Genomic DNA, 16204 nt, shown 5'->3' with positions numbered 1-16204 from the left:
GGCACAGGTGTGAACGGTGATGTGTCTTGGTTTTCCGCATGTGGTTGGATCACCAGAACGCATGCATATACCAAATATTCATAGAGCTTTGCAAGAAGAACACCATGATCCACAGTATCAACAACTCCCCCCTGACCAGTTTAGATTTCTTTTTCTTCAGGAGTTAGCAGTTTCCATTCAATGGTTAGATCTAAAACCAAACCACCTGAGATGCAGTTTGAAGAGTCGTTGTTAAGGCGGACTGTTAGTTAAGTTGTGTGTTGCTGTCTTTTTATTCTGTTGATGTGATAGGTACTATGCTAACTGTCTGTAATTACATTCCTCTGAGGACCACTTGTTTTGTAAGTAGGTTTTATTATTACTGTCTTCCCTGCTCTAAGGGAGAGCTCTTCAATAACAGATCTATTTGATATTGGACCAGACAAACCCCATACTCTTTGACTTTTAGACAGAGCAAATTGTTTTGAAGCAGGGATGATTGTATTGGGACCACTAGGCTGTCAGGTATGATTGTGTCACTGTGACAAATGTTGGGTGGGTGGAGTGCCCCTTAGCAGATTTTTGCTTTGGGCCCCTGTGATGTCAGGGCTAGCTCTGACTGTATTTGTAGTTAGCAGGAATGTTTGTTGCAGACATTTGACTGCCATGTACAGATATAGTTTTTTAATGCTGCGACGTTATAAGTTATTGATTTGTTTGTCATTGCATGATAAAATAGATGTGTGGCATGAGAGTGTGTGAAATGTGTCATTTTTGCAAGTCTTAGTGTCTGTATATGACTTGGCAGCACTGATGTTTAGTGTTTGTAGTTTAGTTTGAGGCGACAGCTGTAAAAGTCATCAAATTATTGTTACATTTTACCTTTGGCAGGGAGTACTTTGGAAACTTCATCTGGACAAACTCGTTGCGTCGATAGGAGACATAGTGCTTGGTTCGATTCCCTGTGGTGACCTGGAAAAACAAAATAAACCACACAGTCTCAACACAGCAATCTTTTCCTCGCAACAATCTGCAGACTACAGAAAAGTTCAAATTTTAAACTTTGATTCCGTTATGAGCTTGTGTTTTTTTTTTTATAGTTTTTCTACATTAATTTGCTCTTAATTTAAAGAAAAAAAACCCCACACACAGGTACATTAAAGTACAAGAAATGCATAAGTATGTGAACCACAGTTATAAAGATTTTTTTTAATTTTGTTATGTCGGTTTTTTTGTGCTGCGTTCAGATGCTTTTCAGAAGCATTTAACCTTTCAAACATGAGCAAGTTGTTTGATTTTTTGGTTTATAAGAATTCTATATTTAAAATTATGATATGGAAAAAGGTTTTTATTATTGTTTACAAATATATTTTATTTCAGTACATTTTATTTAGGTCATTTCCTATTTTGTATTCATTTATTGTTTTACTTTTTTTTTGTTAATTTTTTGGATGTCTTACTTTTTATAAATTGTGTTGTTAAATTTTTAGGTAATTTCTTGCTTCATGTTGCCTTATTTCCATTTTTTAAATAAACCAAGCCAGGTCCTTAGGTTTAAAAAAAAGAAAAAAAGTGAAAATTGATTTTGGAAAATTAATGTTATTGTTTCCAGCTAAAAAAAAACAACAGCAGCTGGTCCTGAAAGGAAAATATATTTTTTAAAAAAAAAAACTCCGTCATGCTGCACAGCCCTTGGTGTTCACACAAACTGTAACATGTAGGTAAAAGGCTGAGTCATGCTGCTCCCCTTCTGACAGTGATGATCATAATGCTTACAAGGTGCTGAAGCAGAATATCCAAACAGCTGAGGCTACGTTTTAGCAAAGGAAGCTTGGTGAAAGAGACAGCGCTGGTTACTGACAGTGATTTAAACAGGAATCAAATGCATCAGATCCCAGGTGATGGGCTTAGACGTCTACAGACCACTTTCTGAAACACACTTCCTGTCACCGTACATCTTTTTGTAATGTGAGAAGCACTAAAACTTCTAGAGCTGCTGTTTTCAAAATCTGACAGAGAACTTTACTTCAGAGCCTCTATTTTGGGCTTTGTGGAAAAGCTCTCGCTGTTGGATGTCTAAACCTCTATCATCTGTGTTCAGGTTATGATTACAACCACGGTTAGAGACTGAAAGAAACACACTAGCACTGCTTTTATAATGAAAAAGTGATGAAACAATGAAAGATATTTTTTATAAATGAGAGCTGCTGAAGGAAGTGCCATCAACCATGCTTTAAAAGGAACTCTGGCTGCGAGTGCTGATGAAGTGGGAAGAGAAAAAGTGTGTGTGTGTGTGTGTTTGTGTATGTATGTGTGTGTGTCTGTGTAGGTGAATGTGTGAGCTCCAAGGCTTAGCTTTAACTCTGCATACTGTATGTCTGTACAGCTGTAACATCCAATGAGCACCTCAGTCATTTGGTCGTCCCTTCAGAAAAACTCTCCATCGATGTCTCCACATACTCCTGCATCTTTCTTAAGGACATCTGCGTATGTTGATGTAGGATTTTCCTGTGAACGATGTCTCCTACAGCTAGCAAGGAGCTTCTGGTGTCTCTGGCAGTGACAGGCCAGTCTCATTCTTCTGGACGCTATTATCTTGCTTACCCTAGGCAGCTCGCCATACCGATTTATGATGGTGACATGCATGCCCTGGGTGACCATCAGTACTTTATGCAGCACTCTGGTGACACATCCATCCAGGGACTTCTGAAGGGTGGACTTCAGGGTCCAGCATTCATATCCACATTGGAGAACTCAGCTTTTTCTCAGTGACCGTAGAGATGCCTCTGCTTGGCTTACTGGGAGAAGACTTCCACACAATGGCCATACCCTTCAGAGCCTTACACCCAAGAGCCTTCCTCACTTAAATGTCCTGCTCTGTCAAGTCGATCCACAAGCCATCCAAGTCATTGCTTACTTTCAGAGCAGTACTTTTTGATGTCCTTAGAGGTGGATGGTCTGGAAAGGTGTTGTAGGTAATGATCACTGTTTTCTTGGCATTTAGCCTGAGGCCATCCATGGCTCAGTCTACACCCAGGCACCAGTGCTGCAAGGGGTCATCCTTTCTCCCTTTCTTCTGCAAACAGGGAGTGTGCTGACAGCCATCTGATATATGTTAAACACTTACTACAGATAGGTATCTCATACAGCCCCACTTCAAAAAATCCCAACTATGCCTTTAAGGATGGAAGAAGTGCATCTGCCCACTCTCACCACCTGGGGTCTGCCTGTCAGGAAGTTGAGGATCCACATGAACCACGAGGTGTTAAATCCCAGCTCATAAATAGTTTTTCAGACGAGGGTAGTGTTGTATGTGTATGTGTGCTATTTATGACTTTTTTTTTTTGCTTTTCTTTGTTTAATCTTTTTATTGAGCTATATCTGATGTTCAGATAGCATTTGAAGGAGAATAAATATTACAAATATTAACATATATTGCTCTAAGAGTTAGAATCTAGTTATTGCTCTAAGATTCTTCTTAAAACCCTGATTACTGCCTGCAGGTCTTTGTCTCAGACAATTGGCTCTAAATTGATGAAAATGTGGAGATTATGGTCATGTCCTCTGTCCATACATTTGTCCTAACATTTGATATCAATGGGTTAGTAATACTGGGAGTGCTGAGAGGATAATCCTTGGGGGATAACGGACCAGTCTATTGCTGCCTAATTAGGGTTTAATTCTTCCCACAGGCATAACACTCATGTATACACAAAATCACACACACTATATACATACACACACATTCACAAACATGCAGACAAACATCTACATGAGTTGATTATTTTTCCTGCTAAAGGAATAGTGCTGTGCTATATCAGCAGCTCATGTCTATCAAAAGCAAATAGTATTCAGCTCTCGGCCTCTCAAAGTGTACTGCACTTTACGGCATGGCAAGAATAATTCTGCTCACTGTCCCAAATAACAATTCTTTCCTATTTCAAGCCGATAGCACAGTATGTTATCTGAGCCTCAGATTTTATCAGCAAGCTGCAGCCTCAGTTGTATGTGCAAACACAGGGACAACTAAAGAAGCATGGGCAGATACAACAATGTGCAAATGCTGACTGATATATAACAGAGAAGCAGTTTGCAGACAGACAAGCTTCAAGGCACAACAGTGCAGTGTCATGATCACTAAATTCATCATGAGAAATGAGTATCATCAACAAACAAGAGCTGCTATTGTGACATAGACTTTACCCAGTACTTAATGAGATCACATGCGCAGTACTTAAGCCAGTACTTAATGAGATCATATGTGGTGTGCTCAGCCAACACGTTCTCATCCTAACTCGTCACATATTGCAGCTTTGTCAGTGGACTACTACCCATTACGAGTTAGGTATCCTTATGCATCTGCTGCTTATGCTCAGAGATGCTGTCACAGTGATGTCAACAAATGCACACGGCTGGATGACGCTGCATTTGATTATGTTCAGGCAACAACAATGGCATGGATGGTTAGGTTTTGGGGAAGGAGGCACACAGTAAGGTGAAAAAAGAAACAAAAGAAATAGATTCACATGGAAACCAAACACTGGACTCCCCCATCAATGTCCCACCCACCTGCCCTATGGGTGCCCTTGTGCATCTTACACTACATCATTACGGGTTCCATCCGGCTGCGTTCTTAAGTGATGCTGAAATGCTTCTACCAATGTTTGGGGGACTCTTAAAGCCTGATTTCATTTGATGCCTCCATTGAATGGCAATATCTGTTTGTTGTCCTGAAAAGGTTTGGCTTTCCACAACTCCTAACTTGTGTCAAAATATTAAATTGTTTGCCAACAGCTGTAGTACAGACAATATTATTTCTGACTATGTCCGGCTTTATAGTAGTCCCAGACAGAACTGCAGCCTTTCTACCTACCTGTTCGATTAAGCAATCAAGCCCCTAGCCATGGCTCCCAGAGCAGAGGACGCCATTCATGGCGTCACCCGAGGCAGTAAATCTCATAAGGTATTGCTTTCTGCAGATGACCCAATGTTTGGTAAATCCAACCTGAAAGAATCTATACAAAAACTATGGCTTACCCTGGATAACTTGGGTCACCTTACTGGTAACCTATACCACTCAAAGAGCTTGCTCTCCCAGTTAACTGAATGGACAGACTTCTCTAACTTGAATGTAATACATTTACTTACCTTGGAATCAAAGCCACTCATTCAGTGAGGGTGCTACATAACCTAACCTTAAAACAATACTGGAATGAACAAAACAATATTTCATAAACTCTTCAACATCGCCAAATTCATGAGCAAACTGCATTAATGCAGTTAAAAATCTTAATCTCATCATATATCTAGAACAACTAATAGAAAAAATATATATTTGGAGGTCCCCAAGAAGACAGGAGGATTGGGTTTTCCTATTTTTTCTGATACTACTGGGCTGCAAATATTGTAAAAGTTTGATAGTAAGTATCTACATACGAGGGATAAACAGGGCCCAGACTGGGTTCACATACAATCTTATCCAATCCTCTCCATCACAACATAACCGTAAAATGCAGTTAACAAACCCTGTGACCAAAACTTCACTTGAGATATACAGTGTTGCTTGAAAGTTTGTGAACCCTACAGACATGGTCACTGTTTTTGTAAAAAAAAACCCAAACATTAAAATAACCTTATTAAACGTACATTTAAGTCCCAATTTGTAAAGCACACCTTCCAAATAATGGGCACACACACAGAAAGAGAAAGGCTCCCCCTTTTGCAGCCATGACTTCAACCAAATGTCTTTGGTAACCACTAACCACTCTTGAATCTGCTTATGGGGATTTTTGCCCACTCCTCATTGCAGGACTCAGCCAGTTGAGAGAGGTTGGAGGGACATCTGGCATGTACAAACTTCTTCAGGTCTTGCCACAACATTTCAATTGGATTAAGGTACGGACTTTTACTGAGCCAATCCAGAGTACGAATCCTCTTTCTCTGAAGCCATTCCTTTGTAGTTTTGCTGGAATGCTTTGGGTCATTGCATAAGCCGTTTTCCTCCCAGCTTCTACTCCCTGATTGATGGCAGGAGATTCGAGTCAAGAACTGGTTGATAGACCTGAGAGTTCATGGTTCCCTGGATAATATGGAGTTGCCCAGATCCAGAATCAGAAAAGCAGCCGCAGACCTTCACATTTCCATCATGCTTCACTGTTGGGAAGAGGTTCTTTTCTTGATATGCAGTATTGGATTTTCTCCAAACATGGTGGTTTTGATTGTGAGAAAATAATTCTATTTTGGACTCATCTGTCCAGAGAATGGACTTCCAGAAGGCATCTGGTTTGTCCAAGTGCTCTCTAGCAAATGTAGCGGTTATTAATAACTACGTTAAAATTTGGATTTTGCACTCGTTAAAGTAAAAGGGGCACCATTCTCCATTCAGGAGAAAATTAAATCTTAAATTGTGACATGTCATTACTTTAATCAATCTCATAGTCTGTACCGTTTATTCTGTATACATTGATCTTGTTTCTCTCATGAAATAATATCCACAGACAACGACTAGGCGATAAATGAGGATAATTTATTTAGACTAATAAAATGAAGAGTAAATAGATGAAATAATATGACATATCAAAAAACAGAGAATACATAAAAGGGAACCTACGTGATGTATGTTCAGGTGATGTAAATAATTAATTATGGATGATAGTGGAGGAAATACGTGACCGTCTAAAACGTGGATGCTCACTGAACGGTGACGTAGAATTTAGAAATTTGGCATTAAAGCTTCGCTATACGACATCAACTCTGATCACTAGAAAATGTTATTCTGCCTACTTTTGTCGACTTGATTAGACTTCTCCGGGGAGGTCCAGGTCCTCGCGTCACTCCAGTGGAGACCTGCGGCGCGTCTTCCAGACGAGGTGACCCGCTGAAAGGCGGCGGCGGCTGGGCAGGTGGAGTCGGTGTGCGGCGGTCTTTAACTGGCCTCGGTGTTCGCCTCAGCGAACCGGTAAAAGTCTTTGAACAAAGTCCTTAAGGGCAGGCAACGGATGCTGATAGTTTGGGCAGCAGGTGTTGCTTCTAGATCCGTGGCAGAGTTGATGGCGAATCGCGGAGTGTCCTTCTCAATTAAAACTCGCAGAAATAATCAAAGTAATCCCACTGGTCTGAGGGAGTCACTTTAAATTATTAATTTGATTTTACTTAAAAACGAATTACCAAAAGTGTCTTTACTGACCAAAACTGGTATAAAGAAAAGCGTCACAGAGATTTAAAAGAAAATGGCTTCAAAGTTAAAGTTCAGCAAAGCTCTGGTGAGCTCGTTGCGGCTCCCGCCTTATAAAATTGAAGAAAAGAAAAGTTCTGAGCGCGGATGCACGAGACGAATCATGATAAAAGGAAGCGAAGAAAAAACTTCAGAAGAGAGAAGAGGAGAAGCCTTGAGAAGAGTGAGCTTAGAGAGAGAGAGAGACAGCGAGCTTGAGCTGACTTTAGAGAGAGAGTCACTCAGTTTTAATCTTTTGATTTGGGGGTGCGGATGGAGGGCGGAGTTAGCGAACTTTTGCACCGAGCGATCGCACATCTGGTATAAGTTTCTAAAAGACCTAATGTACTTTAGGAGACATTTATGTCTCTGAACTTTATAATAATTACGCGATCTAACCCGTGGTGTATAAATTCACGTATCTCCTCACCACTATAGTCTCATCACAGTAACTTCAAATGCATGTTAGGAGACCCAAAAGTAGTTTATAACGTAACACATGATTCTGAAGATCCTTTGCTCAATCTTGTGAAATATGTGACCACACATAACATAACATTGTACCATGGATCCTAAGAAACTTGGGATTACTTAGATATAGGATTACTTTTAACATTATACAATGAATTCAAAATACGATATAACTACAAAGTTGGTTACGAGCTTACTAATAACTAAGACCACTAGATGGCAGTATAGCTCCATTATAACAAAAGGGAATAAAACGTTCTTTACCTAACTCATTCAAATTACATGAGATGAAAAGAATGGGAGGTGCTCCTATCTGTTTACTGAAGCATGGAGACAACCTCACCCCCAGTCACAAAGATTAGGGAAGAAGGGAAATTTTAACTTACAACCTTGGTCCAAGTCATTCTGTCAGATGTTTATTACAACACAGGGTTATATAATGACTTTACCCAATGTTCGACCAGTTGGTCATCTCAGCAGGGGAGGCAATACGATGGTTGTTTGGTATTGCTTGGGTGATCAGGAGGTCGTTCAGATGCCTTACATCCTGTGGTATGCTGATGGGACCTTCGGAGTGCTTACCTTCCACCATATGTCAGGATGGAGGGTGTCAGATACTAACACTTTCCCGTGGCTTAAAAAGCCAGAGCGTGTTTAGACATCCCCAGGGAGTATAAGTTGTTAATTAACAACCCCCCTGTTGGATGTTTTGGGTTCGTAAAACAGTGTCTCTTGACGTGTCCCCCACTTGCCCAGGGGACATTGAGCTCTGGAGTTCCTCAGAGGGACAAATGTAATGACCACGCCAAGGCAGTCCACTACACAAAGTTGAGATGGGCAGCTTTGTTCTTTTTTGAGAGCAGAAGTATCCTTCTAGCAGCCCTCCCATGAATGTCATGGCGATTCAATTTTCGTGTGATTGTAGACGCATGCACATTTGTCCCAGATGCTAACAGAGAGGTCTGCAACTCTCTAGAGGTGATGTATGGGTTGGCCTTTACCCGATTTATTACTTTTCTGATCCTTCTGGGTGATAGTTTCGATGGGCGTCCACTTCTAGGAAGAGTAGCTGTCATGTTGAAGGCCCTCCATTCTCCCATCCACCGTTCCTGCACCTGACCTGACGGGGGTTCCCCCCGAATACCGGGACTTCAGTCTGGTGTTCAGTAAGGCTAAGGCCTCCTCCCTGCCTCCTCACAGACCCTATGACTGCGCCATTGACTTGTTGCCTGGGACCTCTCCCCCCAGAGGCCGTCTGTATTCCCTGTCCGCCCCTGAGAGAAAGGCCATGGAGGCCTACATAACAGACTCGCTGGCTGCAGGGATCATCTGACCTTCTTCTTCTCCTGCTGGTGCTGGATTCTTTTTTGTTGAGAAGAAGGACAAGACCCTCAGACCCTGCATTGATTACAGAGGGCTTAATTACATTACTGTTAAAAACAGATACCCCCTGCCTCTGTTGTCCTCCGCCTTTGAACCCCTACAGGGGGCCACCATCTTTACCAAACTGGACCTCCGCAACGCTTACCACCTGGTCCGTATCCGAGAGAGCGATGAATGGAAGACGGCTTTCAACACTCCAACTGGACATTACGAGTACCTGGTAATGCCCTTTGGCCTTACCAATGCCCCAGCCATCTTCCAGGCTCTGGTGAAAGATGTTTTGAGGGACATGCTCAATAAGTTTGTGTTCGTTTACCTTGGAGGATATCCTTATTTTTTCCCGGTCCCATGAAGAACATATTGGTCACGTCCAGTCCGTCCTGCAACAGCTCCTAGAAAACTCACTTTTTGTCAAGGCTGAGAAATGTGTGTTCCATGTCTCCTCGGTGCCATTTCTGGGTTTCATAGTGGGTGAGGGCAGCCTTCAAATGGACCCGTCCAAAGTCTCTGCTGTTGCCTCCTGGCCTGTTCCCGAGACCCGTAAACAGCTGCAGTGGTTGCTGGGTTTTGCTAACTTTTACCGCCGCTTTATCAGGAACTACAGTTCTGTGGCTGCTCCCCTCACTGCCCTTACCAGCTCCAAGGTCCCGTTCCGGTGGTCATCTGCAGCCGGGGAGGCATTCCGGAACCTGAAGGCCAGGTTCACCTCTGCTCCCATCCTCCAGACCCCTGACCCAGACCGGCAGTTCGTGGTGGAGGTGGACGCCTCGGACACAGGGATTGGGGCTGTCCTCTCTCAACGTGCTGCGTTGGACCAAAAGCTTCATCTCTGTGCCTTCTTCTCCTGTCGCCTGTCCCCTGCCGAGTGCAACTACGACATTGGGAACCGCGAACTGCTGGCGGTGAAGGAGGCCTTGGAGGAGTGGCGACACTGGCTGGAGGGAGCCAAGGAACCTTCCTGGTGTGGACCGACCACAAAAACCTAGAATATATCCGTTCTGCCAAGAGACTCAACTCCCGTCAGGCCCACTGGGCCCTCTTCACCCGTTTCCACTTCACCCTCTCCTACCGCCCAGGCTCCCGCAACGTCAAGCCCGACGCTCTGTCCCGACATTTCCAGAGGGAGGAAGACCCCGTCGATGGTCCTGCATCCATTCTTCCGTCTCCATGTGTCGTCGGCTCCCTCACCTGGGACATAGAGGAGAGGGTGAAGTCGGCCACCGAGGCTCAGCCGGGTCCCTGTTCCTGCCTCTCCAGTCGTCTGTACGTCCCTGAAACCCTGCGGTCGGAGGTCCTCCAGTGGTCCCACGCCTCCCGCTTCGCTTGTCACCCTGGCGCCAAATGCACTCTGGACATTATCCGCCGGCGGTTCTGGTGGGCTTCCATCGTGACTTTGTCAAAGCCTGTTCAGATCTGCAACCAACACAAGAGTTCCCACCAGGCCCCGGCAGGTCTCCTCCAGCCCCTTCCTATTCCACACTGTCCTTGGTCCCACATCGCCCTGGACTTTGTCACCGGGCTGCCCCCCTCTCACAGCCACACCACCATCCTCACAGTCATTGACAGATTCAGTAAAATGGTCCATTTCATCCCGCTCCCCAAGTTGCCCTCTGCCAAAGAAAAAGCCCAGCTTATGCTCCTCCATGTTTTCCAGCTCCATGGCATCCCAGTGGACGTGGTTTCGGACCGGGGACCGCCTTCTGGGGGGCCTCTGCCAGTCTGTCCTCCAGCTACCATCCCCAGTCCAACGGGCAGACGGAGAGGGCTAATCAATCCCATTCAACGGACCATCAGCCTGACTGCAGTCCGTCTCCGGCTTTCCTGCACCATGCGGATCCATCCCACATTCCACGTGTCCAAGCTCAAGCCAGTGCACGAAAGCCCGCTGTCCCCTATGGTGCCGCCTCCTCCTCCTCCTCACCTGGTCGACGGTTCCCCAGCGTACACTGTTCGACGCCTGGTCCGGTCTCGACGCTGTGGGAGGGGTCTCCAGTACCTTGTCGACTGGGAGGGATACAGCCTTGAAGAAAGGTCCTGGGTCCCATCCCGTCACATCCTGGATCCGGATCTCATCGCCGACTTCCATCGTCGCCACCCAGACATGCCTGATGGTTCTGCTGCTCTGCCACGGGATCGTCGCCCTCCTGCCGTGGATTCGTCCCAGCCTGACGTTCCTGAGGGGGAGGCCGTCGATGACGTTTCTGCCACCCCGGCGCCTGCCTCGGCCGGGTCGGACTCTCTGGGGTCCTGATCCTTCCGTCCTGTCTTTTCCCCCTCCTCCCGCCCTGCTTGGGTTTTTCTACTCTTTGTTGTTGGTGGTGGTTTTGTTTGTTTTGGGTTTGTCTGTTTTTTGGGGTTTTATTTCCGGTCTCAGCCTACATAACCTGCCCTGTGTCTCACCCTCAGTGCCAGATTGTTCTTTGTGATGAGAGACTTTCCAGCATACCATTCCTGCTTGCCTGCCTGTTGCCGACTCTGTCCGTCCCCGACTAACCTGCTTCGTCTCTGTCCCGGTGATCCGACCTGCCTTCCGATTCCCGACACTGAGTCTGATCTGTGCCTTCCTCCCTCCTGCTCCCTGACACGGGGAGGAATTCAGCGAGCCTGCTCTCTGGTGAGATCCGCCATCGTTGGGGTTGATTCCACTGCTCTGCTCGACTCACCTGCTCCGTTCTTCCAGTGGGTTCCCTGCCCGAACCACGTCACTAGTTCGGCCAGCTCTAAGGTTCGGCTCGGTGGATCACCGAAGTGGACTTTCTCTCCCGTAGACATTGTTGAGACTGAGATTATCTTCGTTTGTGCCAATAAAGCCCCTAAAAGACTCTGTCCTGCCTGTGTGCTGCATTTGGGTCCAGAAACTAGCCCTGACAGGTACCACTTATGTAACTGGTCTTAAATCAAATTACAGCATATTGAGACATCACCTTAATATGACATCCTGCACAGCTTTAAGTATTTTTAGTAGTTTAAAGTAAAACTGTAGGTAAGAAAAGCATTCTGATGAATGAAGCTTATTTAAGTGTAGTACCACAGATAGGGTCTGTATATACTGTACACTGTACCTGCTTTGTACCACTAATATTTACAGAAAGTCAAGGATTTACTTCTTTCAACAGAACTGAAAAACTGTTGTGGTAATATTTACCTTGACAAATATGTAGTCGTCCTGCACCAGCAGCGAGTTGTAGTCGATTTTGCCAAGAAACTGAGCCGTCACCATTTTATCCGAGCAGTTCTGAATAAGACAGGTGACATAAAGGTAACCTGCAGTGACACATAAACAAAAAAAAAGAAAGTGTTACTTTTAAAGTAAAGTAAAATGTCAAAACCAAAGTTCTTAAAAAATAAGACATAAACTAGAAATACCGTAATGCAGTTACAAATGCAGTTTACATTCATGTCTGTGAAAACATGGATGCTTCACACACATCTTCTCCCCAGCAGCACAGAGGATCTCTACAATCAGCACAGTGTAAAGGTAGGTAGGTTAAGATGTTCGGTTCACGAGAGTACACAAGGTCACAATGATCTTGGCCTGTGACTACCAAATTCCAATCAGTTCATTGATCATTGTTAAGTCTAAGTGGACATTTGTGTCAAATTTGAAATTCCTTTTCAGTGTTCTTGAGATATTGTGTTCACAAAAATGAGGTGGATGCATGGTCACAGTAACCTTGACCTTTGATCTATGACCACTAAAATGTGTTCAGCTCATTGCTCAGTCCAAGTGAACGTTTGTGCAGAATTTAAAATTCCCTTAAGATGAGATATTGTATTGTCAAGTATGAAACAGAAGATGTCATAGTGACTTTGACTTTGGCCAATGACTACTAAAATCTCATGAGTTCATCGTTGAGTCCAAGTAAACTTTTGTGCTAAATATGAAGAAATTTCCTTAAGGTGTTCTTGAGATATTACATTCACAAAAATGACACAGATGCAAGGTCACAGTGACCTTGAGCTTTGACCTATGACCAACAAAACTTTATCAGTTCATCCTTGAGTCCAAGTGGATGTTTGTATTCAATTTGAAGAAATTCACAAAAATGGGAAGGACAGATGGACTATGGCACGAAGACAGTGGTAGAAATGAGAAAACAAATAATTTTCCAAATACAAATATAAGTGATTTAAATTCAGTTTCCAGTGACACATATTCCTACCCATAGCTGTGAGAAAAATAAAAAGGACAACAAGCATGAAAGAAACTCCACCGATCTGTACTTGTATATGTACTGAACTAACATTTAAACATTACATTTCTGTTCTTGTAGTTAAAGATCTAAGACTCTTCTTCTGAGCAAAAAGATTAATTTCTCAGATCTGGTGGCAAAAATCCATGTTAGTGAGCACTCTATCTGCAACTGACTATGTGATTGATTTGATTTGATTTTTTGCCTCTAAGCAGTGATGACTTTATGAGTTTCTTTAATGATAAAATTATAACTATTAGAGATAGAATCCATCACCTCTTGCCCTTAACTGACCTGACCCCGGACTCAGGTAGCTTGGATATGGTGGCCAGGCCTGGAAGTTATTTGGACCATTTTTCCCCCATTGACCTTCACCGATCTAAGCCATCAACATGCCTGCTAGAGCCCATCCCAACTAGGCCACTTAAGGAAGCTTTACCTTTATTAGACAACTCTTTATTAGATATAATCAGTGTGTCTTTATTAACGGGCTATGTACCACAGTCCTTTAAAGTAGCTGTCATTAAACCTCTTCTAAAGAAGCCCACTCTCGATCCTGAGATTTTAGCTAACGATAGACCTATATCTAATATCCCCTTTATTTCTAAAATCCGTGAGAAAGTGGTTGCTCATCAACTCTGTGACTTTCTCCAAGATAATAATTTATTCGAGGACTTTCAGTCAGGCTTTTGACTTCATCATAGTACAGAGACGGCACTAGTAAAAATTAACAACGACTTACTGATTGCTTCTGATTCAGGTCTGGTCTCTGTTTTAATCCTTTTAGATCTCAGTGCCGGTTTGACACCATTGACCATCAAATCTTGCTGCACAGAATGGAACAGTTAATTGGCCTTAAAGGAACAGCACTAACCTGGTTTAAGTCATACTTATCAGATCGTTCCCAATTTGTTCACATCAATGACCAATCGTCGGCGCATACTAAGGTCTGCTTCGGGGTGCCACAGGGCCAAAGGATTGGTCAGTCCTTTACTTTATATATGTTTCCTCTAGGCAACGTAATTAGCAGCATTGTTATGCTGATGATACACAAATGTATCTATCTATGAAACCAGCTGAAAGTGATCAGCTCTCTAGACTTCAAACATGTCTTAAGGACGTAAAAGCCTGGATGAGCCATCATTTCTTGATGTTGAATTCAGACAAAACTGAAGTTATTTTTCTTGGCCCCAAACACCTCAGAAGCTCCTTTTTGAACAATGTGATTTCTCTAGATGGCATTACCTTGGCCTCTAGCACAACTGTAAGGAACCTCTGAGTTTTATTTGTTCAACATTTATTTTTTGCCTCCCATATAAAACAAACTTCAAGGACAGCTTTCTTTCCTTATCCTTATCCTATCCCAGACAGATGCTAAAAAAATGGTACATGCATTTGTCACCTCTAGGCTGGATTACTGTAATTCCCTATTATTTGGTTGCCCCAACAAATCACTTAGGTCACTCCAACTGGTGCAGAACGCTGCTGCATGTGTTCTAACGGGAACCAAGAAAAGGGACCATATTTCTCCTGTTTTAGCTTTGTTGCACTGGCTCCCGAAAAATCCAGGTTTGATTTTAAATCCTCCTTCTTACTTACAAAGCTCTAAATGGTCAGGCTCCATCCTATCTGTCGTAGCTCATAGTTCCTTACCAACCCTCTAGATCACTGCGCTCTGAAAATGCAGGATTACTTGTGGTTCCCAAAGCTTCCAAATGTAGGATAGGAACCACAGCCTTCAGTTACCATGCTCCTCTCTTATGGAACCATCTTCCTGTTTCGGTTAGGGAGGCAGACAGCGTTTCCACTTTCAAGGGTAGACTTAAGACCTTCCTCTTTGATAAAGTTTATAATTAGGGCTGGTTAAGGTTGTCTGGACCTGCCCATAGTGAGGCTGACATAGGTTTAACTTGCCGGGGGACTTTCTATAGGGATCAGAGAGCAGTGGGAACTAACACTGCTCTCTGACCTTTATATTTAAGACATAATATCAGTTTAGTGACCCTAGTTTCGTTAGTGTGTATATTCCTGGAGCACAAGTTTCTTGTGCTCAGTTGAAATCCCTGTCCTTGTGATGGGGAGGAGGGGGAGGTGGCAGAGCTTTCGGCCTGATCCGACGGGGGTGGTTTTGAGTCCTTTCAGACCTGCCACTCTGGCTCTGCTTCCTCTCTCTTTCTTTTCTATTACTGCTCTCTGGCACAAAATGGGGGAGCCCAAAATATGATTAAGGACACCTGTCATCCAGCTCATGCACTGTTCTTGCTTGTCCAATAATAAACACTATCTGAACAGTAGGGTCGGGGGGAAAATGGAATCACATAAGAATCTCGATTCTCATTTTTAATGATTCAGAATCAGAATCAGAATCAATTCAAAAATCCTAAACATAGATTATAGACTATATTTACTAAATATACTCTATTCTTAAGCCTCTAAAATTTTTATCATTTAGAAAAGTCCAAATTTTGAGACCGTTTGTCGGATCGCCTTACTTTTTTCGCCAGTGAAGGCTGCCGGCTGTGCTGCTCAGAGGGATGACTCCGATACATCAGAGCTCTTTTGGAAGACTTAGTATCTAGCCTGGGAATCTGGGTGTTTTTACGGGACCTTGTTCAATAAATACATAATGATAGATCCGATATTGGGTGTCTTCCATTCATATTTTATCCATATTTCGATAATAAAAGTACATTAGCATCGAAGCTAAATGCCATATTGGTTTCCTATGGTTCCATGGAGAGGTCAGAGGTTTGTTTCGGTCTTGTCCACTGATCGGAAGATGATCCAAAGCTTTGCATTCGCTTACATATGCCACATGTCATCTGGAGCAAACTGCATTGTGATTGGCTTAATCCTACTGTATCTATTGCTCTGTGTTATTGGTAGCACCTCGTGCATTAGAATAAACTCTGGTAGCTCCTATAATAATAATGAGACAAGGGTAAATTAGGAGACAGTCTAACAA

The 16204-nt window shown here is 43.4% G+C and overlaps 1 protein-coding gene across 3 annotated transcripts in view; it reads right to left on the bottom strand.

Moving 5' to 3' along the window:
- Positions 1–16204, bottom strand: part of sorcs2 (sortilin-related VPS10 domain containing receptor 2) — a 671324-nt gene that overhangs the window by 148462 nt on the left and 506658 nt on the right. For all 3 annotated transcript variants that reach the window (XM_088073963.1, XM_088073964.1, XM_088073965.1), the window contains exons 7-8: positions 12192–12310; positions 862–951 (exon numbers count right to left, since the gene is read on the bottom strand). In XM_088073963.1, the coding sequence (XP_087930089.1) occupies positions 862–951; positions 12192–12310 (209 nt within the window). The remainder of the gene's footprint in view (positions 1–861; positions 952–12191; positions 12311–16204) is intronic.

Source organism: Plectropomus leopardus, chromosome 23 (genome assembly GCF_026936395.1).
Source record: "Plectropomus leopardus strain MGB_pleo_1.0 chromosome 23, ASM2693639v1, whole genome shotgun sequence".
Classification (NCBI taxonomy): Eukaryota; Metazoa; Chordata; class Actinopteri; order Perciformes; family Serranidae; genus Plectropomus; species Plectropomus leopardus.
This window is presented reverse-complemented; position numbering and strand designations above follow the sequence as displayed.